Source organism: Triturus cristatus, chromosome 11, assembly GCF_964204655.1.
Source record: "Triturus cristatus chromosome 11, aTriCri1.1, whole genome shotgun sequence".
Classification (NCBI taxonomy): Eukaryota; Metazoa; Chordata; class Amphibia; order Caudata; family Salamandridae; genus Triturus; species Triturus cristatus.
Genome location: NC_140594.1, coordinates 675,077,044 through 675,085,661, shown reverse-complemented (window position 1 = coordinate 675,085,661; position 8,618 = coordinate 675,077,044). Strand labels below are relative to the sequence as shown.

General features: G+C 42.4%; 1 protein-coding gene across 2 annotated transcripts in view; it reads left to right on the top strand.

The window, feature by feature from the left end:
- The first annotated feature begins 3,198 nt into the window (after positions 1-3,198).
- The window catches only part of AP1S3 (adaptor related protein complex 1 subunit sigma 3), a 252,787-nt gene continuing 247,367 nt past the window's right edge, over positions 3,199-8,618 (top strand). The window contains exon 1 of one of the 2 annotated variants that reach the window (XM_085634287.1): positions 3,199-3,360. In XM_085634287.1, the coding sequence (XP_085490413.1) occupies positions 3,358-3,360 (3 nt within the window). In that variant the 5' untranslated portion in view covers positions 3,199-3,357. The remainder of the gene's footprint in view (positions 3,361-8,618) is intronic. The other variant, XM_085634289.1, reaches the window with a different exon arrangement.

Sequence of the window (8,618 nt, the reverse complement as noted above, 5' to 3'; positions counted from 1 at the left end):
TTATTTCCCAGTTGAGCAATTATATCTGGGTTAAGATTGGTTTGGGCGGCAATCCTCTTATAAGTCCCTTAAATGGTTAGGAGCATCTGTAATGGGCTCTCTTCCAAGGAAAAGGGATCTTGAATGGTCAAAGATAGCACATCAATTAGCTGTCGGCACAAATTATACCTATTGGGCAATAAAAGCTCCTAAACAGACCTCTGTGCGAGGTCAAGATTTACGCACCAACCAATCTTAACGTAGATATTGCTCAACTGAGAACTACTATGGTCGCAACCTACAGTGGCCCTTCCTTCCCAGACTGGGCCTCCACTTCCTCAGCCAACCCCTGGCATTTCAGTCCTGATGAGAGACTATTTATTCTTCCAAGGGTCGGAACGTCATTGACAAATGAACAAAGACAGATTGCTTCTTTGACCTCTGATACAATGATTGATTCCCGGTGTCTCTAATTGTACTCAATAGAAAACTGCTGTCTTTTGTTGTAATCAAGCTTAATTTATAGTTAGGAAGCAATGATTTGACATAGACTTCAATGAGACCTATGTGAGTTCCTCCTGTGTCCAGCCGGACAGAGGAGCATTTAATCTTAAATAGTCAAAGAAATGTAAGTGAAAAATGAGAAGGCTGATGAAACAGGGGCACAGTCCTGTACCGAGTTTTCAACAGAGAGAGAAAAGGAAAAGCCAGGAAATGAGAGGCAATTACAAATTGGTAACAGGCAAACAAATTTTGGAGCGATCATGGGGGCTTACAATACAATCAGCGACTTCAAGTAAGCTCTAGCCAATAGTATCCACGGTACATTTAAACAATTGCCATAATGTGGAACATTATAGTTCCACATTATGGCAATTGTTTAAATGTACCGTGGATACTATTGGCTAGAGCTTACTTGAAGTCGCTGATTGTATTGTAAGCCCCCATGATCGCTCCAAAATTTGTTTGCCTGTTACCAATTTGTAATTGCCTCTCATTTCCTGGCTTTTCCTTTTCTCTCTCTGTTGAAAACTCGGTACAGGACTGTGCCCCTGTTTCATCAGCCTTCTCATTTTTCACTTACATTTCTTTGACTATTTAAGATTAAATGCTCCTCTGTCCGGCTGGACACAGGAGGAACTCACATAGGTCTCATTGAAGTCTATGTCAAATCATTGCTTCCTAACTATAAATTAAGCTAGGACCTTTTGTTAACAAAATAAGTTTGTACCCGTGGTCCTTAGCTACCCCTACCGGGTTCCCTTGTTATTTATACTACTGTCTTTTGTTGTAAAGCAACGAATATGCCATATATGTTAACATTACCTTCAAATTCGGTTTTGGTTTGTCTTTTCACCAGGGCACAAGTCCTAAAAAAAAAAAAAAGAAGTGGGGGGGACGCTGACGTCACGACAGGAAGTGACGTCACGAAAGGTGGCTTGCACCATCAGATTCATTGCCTCCCCTTGCTCACCCCTTAAATGCAATTGCATCAGAGAAGCCAGTGCGTGAGAAGTGTTCTGAATGAGCTCCGATCTCGCCCCAGAGAGGCCAAAGATTGAATGTGTGGCTCCATCTGCTCCACTTATCAAGCTCCCGGTAAAATAAGTGGGGTGACGGCGTCCACCCGCGTGGTACCCCGACTCGGGCCCTGCTTTTCACCTTGAATATACTCACTCTTCCTGCTTTCCTTGAGAAACACTCACATCTGTTTGTTCAAACAAATAATCCTTGTTCAATAAACTCGTTTCAGCTAAACCGCGGTTGTTTGTAAATACTGGCTGCTCTGGAATCTTCCCTTCTCTTTTCAAGAGTATTATTGATGTAATTATAAAGGTTGTTTAAAAGTCTGAACAAAAAAACCTTTTTTCTAAAAGTGAGTTCCATGTTAACACTTGTTAAGGTTGCCTCGATTCCCCTGTTCACATGGACATACGGGGTGCCCTTGTTCTTGTGTAAATGCCCCCACGATGTGTCACGAGGCTCCTATTTATTTTGCAAAGAAATGTTATATTGCAATCCTCTTTACTTTGCACCCAAACGCTATTGTGTGCCTACATGTTTGAGTGTCCCTGTTACAACACTCCTATTAATGTTGCACCAAAGGTGACTCCAAGTCAATGTGCTGTCAGACAAGTTTTACATCACACCAATGCACATCCTTTACACCTAATGTAATATCTTACTATTGTTCTTTTCTTTCGATCCATAAGGAACGATAGCCCATGCCTAAATATTTTGACTGTTCATTACTGAATCTGCTTATCAAGCCCCATAGCCTGCACGTTTTGCATGTGACTGTATTATGGAAAACAAACGTAAACCAAAGGGAACATCATACCTGCTGAGTCTCCAAACTGCAGGTGAAAGACAGTACCTGAGATACTGAAGACAGAAAAAAAAACTAAGGAAGGTTTTTCAATCTTCAAGGACGTGCCTAACATAAGAACAACACAGACGTATTGCCTTTGCTTGCTTTATACAGTTGTTTGCCATGAATGACAAGCATAACTCAAGTGTTTCCTTCTAATTGAGAATTTCGTCACTTAAGAAAGGGATTGGATCCCAGGAAGGAAGAGATTAAAGGCAATTCTCACAGTGTCGAGGGAAGGGTTCAAAGAAACTGTACTTGTCTTTTTCTATTTTAAGCATCTCCAAGTTTCACTTCTAACTCAGAAGTTTCAAACCACAGTTCAATAACACAACTGACCTAATGACACCTTTGATACCTTCACCCGGATGCATTATTAGGTAACAAAGCTACATTATGGGAATTGTAGTTTCTCTATTAACATTGTACAGAATAGGCCAAAATGTCCAGTGTGCAAAACACTGCTAGCTAAAATGTCAGCACCATTTTTCAGGTGTCCACAATTAGGGGGTTTCGCTTCCAAACGAGGGACACTTGTTGTCTTTGAAGACCCTAGGCACGTCAAACCGTTTTCCTGATTAATTTCCAACAGCAGCTCACGGAATTTACTCTCCGCTAGGCTTAACATATTTGATCTATTAGCGTTTTAAACGTAATTTAGCCCGGGCAGAATGCACGAACGTACTGCCGCCACCTCAGACGGCCCTCCCTGCCGGGTTAGCAGCTGATAAAGGCGGTCGCACCTGCCTTCCGGCAGGCCCGCTCCCTACTCACCTCTACCTGTCTGTTGAAAGTGTCTGCACCTCCGAAACCTACCTACATAACCAGTCACGCTACCTGGCACGTCCTTGCCCCGGGTTGCACCCACAACGCCTCCGAGGGGGAGGAGTTCAGCAACTTTCAGTTCGGGGCATTGTGGGAACCTGGGCAGAGCATGAGCTGAAGGGAAGCTCACCTGTGGCAGCAGCAGAGCACCGGCTGCCTCCTTCCCGTCGCGTGCTGCAGTCATGGTGAGTGGAAACACCCGTGCGTGCGCTTGGGGCGATGGCGGCGGCTGACAGTGTAGGCAGGTGCGTCAGAGGAGCAGCCCACCGTGTGCGTGGAGTGCACATCCTAGTTTCCTAACCTGTTGGGAAACTCCCCACGCTCCTTTTGGTGTACAGGTCAGCCAGTACTACTAGGAACCCTCGTGACGTATACCCCGAGCAAACCCATCCTCCCTTTACAAACAAACCTGCTTAACTCCCCTCTTGCATGTCGTAAATAAGTACGCATCAGCCATGCGAGCTGTTTACCTGAGCTCGTATGAAGTGCGCTTAGTCCCTGCTCTGCGAACTGGTTACCTGGGCTCCGTAAAACATGGGTGCAGACAGCGCACCTCTGCGGACCAGGCGAACGTGTTTGGTTGCAATCCTTTCTAGTTTGTGGACTTCCGTGACGTGACTGACGGGCAGCCGCTTAGTTTCAGCAGTCTGCACTTGTATTGTCAGCAGGTGCGTTTCTAGGAGTAGCCATCCCAGAGCGGATACCCATTCATAACCCCACCCACCTACTCAGGCAAGTCTGGGATTGGTGAACCCATCCTTCCCTAGAGTGTTTCCCACGCTGCCTCAAAGTGACTGTTATCTTCTTGATCATTAGAGAACTGTGTGTTTTTTTTTTTATCAGCGCGCTTAAATATTGCGATATGTGGCGTGTGCACTCCTTTTCCTTTGACTGGAAAACAGCTCGAATCATTGGAATATGTTTACACGCTAAAGTTTTGGATACTCAAAGTAAGTCATATTCGACCCTCATTTTTAGTAAATTAAACCAAATAACCAATTTCCTTAAGTGACCCCAAATATTTCCCTAGTAAGTCAAATGCATTTCCATGGGCAATTACAAGTTGGAGCAGTATATTAACCTCGCACATCCTCATTATACATCCTTAATTCAACACCTCGATTTTGATGGCATCTTGCCTAAATGTCTAACTAGTAACATTACAAAAACCAGCTGGGTTACAGATGACACTTGGCCTTTATCGTCTTTTATTTACAGGTTATGTAAACAATAACAACGTTGTGGGTGAAAAGAACAAACCACTTCAATCCTTGGAAAACTCAATAAGTTTGACACTCACTCCACTTTGACCAAAGCAATATACATGTTTACTGCGGTGCAAAACAATCACTAAAAGTCTGCTTTGTGTATACAGTGGATGGACTAAACAAGTCATTAAATGTAAAGAAATACACACACAAAAGGGAGTGCATTCCTCAAGAGTCCAACAATTGTATTGTAGAGTTTGCTTTCTTTGTTTCTTCTCTCCTTTCACAAAGTATAGATAGTTCAGTGGTGTCAATATCATAGTATTCGTTCAATGCAAAAAGTTTCAGCACTATGTACGTTTATATTGACATGACATATTAATATTCAACAACAGTAGCTCAATAACGAAGACATCTAACTCAAGATGTATGTTTCATAGAGAAATGTTCTTCTTTATCTTTCACAGGTAGAAGTTCTTTACATTTCATGTCCTCATAGCCAACGCGTTTCGTCTCCAATGAGACTTCTTTAGGGCTTTCATGTATGGCATACAGAGTTTTTCTTAAAAGTTCATATGGTTCGAATTCGATAATCAACGTTTTCTATAAGTCACCCAGTCTTCAGTAGCGGTTTGATAGCCGGCCACATACGTAATCAACATCCAATTTTAGTCGCTAAATATCGAATTCGACCCATATGAACTTTTAAGAAAAACTCAGAATGCCATACATGAAAGCCCTGAAGAAGTCTCATTGGAGACGAAACGCGTTGGCTATGAGGACATGAAATGTGAAATGTAAAGAACTTCTACCTGTGAAAAATAAAGAAGAACATTTCTCTATGAAACATACATCTTGAGTTAGATGTCTTCGTTATTGAGCTACTGTCGTTGAATTTTAATATCATGTCAATATAAATGTACATAGTGCTGAAACCTTTTGTATTGAATGTTGTTGTAGGACTTGTTCCTACTTTTTAGGGAGTAAAGAGGGGAGTACTCTCTGGTTTCGTGCACTATTTACTAATTAGACACAATATTCACTTGTAGTGTGCAGACTTGATCAGCCTCCACCCTCAAGTTTTGGTTTCTATCATAGTATTCGTCACCAATATCAAAATAACATTGGAGCCAACAATTCTCTTTATTAGTCTTCAGTACATCAAAGAAACAGCCCGGCCAACGTGTTTCGTCCTCCGAGAGGACTTCATCAGGGTTAATGTATTTCTTTACGGCAATGTCACATTGAAGTCTAAGAATGAATTGGATAAGTTCTCCAGATTTCTTGAAACACTCGTACTGCTCCTATATTGTTGAAGGGTAACCATATATAAATATCGCAGCTTAATATCCACACCCCATTAAGCTCTGCAAGTTCAGACTGAATAATACAAGGTGCTAGTACCATCACTGACCTGCTTCTCTATAAGAATTAAATGTGTAATGACCATGCCCTTTTTAGGAAAATAGTCCCTCGTGCATTCCAGTGGATGTATAAGGATACGTTCATAGAGCCTCCGGAAAGAGGTTGAGACTAAAATACTCGTGCGCTGATCTGTGATTTAATTAGGGCTCTCAGTTTTATGGTATTTATTTTTCCAGCATTTCCGTCTCTATTTATACTTATTTATGTTTTGCCCACTTTATCTGTATTTATCAATATTTGTTTTGTGTTTTGCTGATAAATGAATTTGTAAAACTGTACATTTCCATATTTATTTAACTGATAGACGCGGACTAATACTTTGACGTCTGTCGTGCTTTAGCTATTTAAGCTGTCAAATGTTACATAATAATACATCCACTGGTAAATATGAGCATTATATCACAAATGTATGTCATTATTTAAAGAAATTGCATCCTGTTTTTTAATTTCCCATGCGGTCCTTCTGCTCAGCTATTAGTCTATAATTCATGAAAGCACAGAGAATCGCAAAAAAAAAGCCCAATTTTCTGTATTATCCACTTTAAAAAATAAATGCAGACAGAAAACACATGGTTTTCGGTATGTATTTATCTGTAAAATCCATAAAAACGGTTAATTGACTGTCTCAAACCAATGGTTCAAGGTTCCTGAGAAGCCTTGTAGAGAAGGAGGCTTAATCAATGCCCTTTAAGATATGTATAGAATACAGTATGTTTGCTTTAATGGTAGGCCTCAAACCCCTGTCCCAAATAATAGTTTTTTCCCTTTTCCGGCAAACTAGAGGCTACTTCTGTGAAAAACTGCCGCAGGGTTTGTGAGCACACCTTGTTTTTATAGGTGAAAAGTAACAAGTTAGTGGGTGTATTTTTCAAGCTTTCGAAAGTTCTAGTCCTAATTTGTCCTGATGTGGGCCATACCCTCTTTTCCGATATTCAAGTTACATTTTTGCCTCATTGCTGAGTTGCCATGATGGTTTCCATTATATTTTCTGTTCAAACTGGAACTCGATTTTAAAAAATCTTGATGCAAATTTTCTGATATTTTAAGTGCAAAAAGTCTGCTTCACTTCATTTTGGTAGTGAATCGGTGGACAAACCTTCCTTTAGTTGTTTAAGATGGAAAAGAATTTGTCAAAGTGTGTTAATTGGTCACAGTAATAACTTCTTATGTTCTGCTTTGTACCATAATCTTGCCCGTGAATAACCTGTTACTATCAACCAATGTAATGGATCTCCATTTTATAGGTTTTTGCAAGACTGATGGGCTGAGTTGTCCATGCCAGAATTGCTTTTCAACTATTTTGTCAAACTTGTTACTTATAGGTCTTATCAAAAACAACTTAAAAAGCCATCTTAATATTTTAAAAAGAGAGATTCTTGGCTCACTAATTTATTATCGTGGTGTAAACCAAATCATGTTACAGTATACCTAGTTCCATTTTCGTATCCCCATTTATCCTGCATGTGAGTTGTGATAACTGGTGGTAATGTGTTACTACACTTAACTTCTTCTAAATTTAAGCAGATTACAGACTGTTGAAAGAGATGAAGCACTGATCAGGGCATTTCATCTGTTTAAAATAAATGGGCCTTGGCTCACTGGAGGACCTCAACTTGTGATGGAGAGAGTTTGGAGCCTTTAGCTCCAGCTACAGAGAGGCTGGCTAAGTTCATATTTTGATTTGTCTCAGTTCCAGGTGCTCACACCGTGCTTGTAGTTACAAGTTTGTATATTTATGGTCTGGCTTGACAGCCCAGCAGTCCCCAGACAATTATGTTAGTATCACTAGGAGAGAGGTTTCGGCTCCGAATTCATGTTTGGAACCAGGAGTACATGTTTTGATTGGGCAGACATTGTGTGCTTCCACAAAAATGCTTGCCTTCCACACAGCTGTGATCATTTTGTTTATTTATTTAGCTGTATGAGCTTGAACATTCAGGGGCACACACATGGCGCGCAGAAGTCAGACCTCTTCTCAAGAAGCCCACAGCTGACCCCACCGACCTCAAGAACTATCGGCCCATCTCGCTCCTCCCCATCGCAGCCAAAGTTGCAGAGAAAACAGTCAATAGGAAACTGACACGATTCATTGAATAGAACGCCGTCCTCGACCCGTCCCTATCCGGATTCATCAACCACAGCACAGAGACCGCCCTGCTTGCCGCAACAGATGACATCCGCACCCTCCTGGACCAAGGCCACTCAGCAGCCCTTATCCTACTCGACCAATCAACGGCCTTCGACACCATCTCCCACCACACACTAGTTGCCAGACTACACGACGCAGGCATACAAGGAACAGCCCTGGGCTGGATCCAATCATTCCTCACCGGAAGAAGCCAAAGGATCAGACTCCCACCCTTCTTCTCCGACACCACAAAAATCACCTGCGGAGTCCCACAGGGTTCATCCCTGAGCCCCACCCTCTTCAACATCTACATGGCCCCCCTCGCAGCCATTGTCCGACAACACGGCCTCAACATCGTATCCTATGCTGACGACACCCAGCTCATCCTCTCCCTCACCAAAGACCCCACCACTGCCAAACTCAACTTCCAGAAAGGAATGCAAGACGTCGCAGTCTGGATGACCAACAGCTGCCTGAAGCTCAACGCCGTGAAGACAGAAGTCCACGTCCTCGGTACCACCCCTTCTGCATGGGACAGCACCTGGTGGCCGACTGCCCTCGGAAGCCCACCTACCCCCTCAGACCACGCCAAGAGCCTCTGCATCGTACTCGACTCATCACTCACCATGAACCGACAGGTCAACGCTGTCACCTCCAGCTGCTTCAACACCCTCCGCAAGAC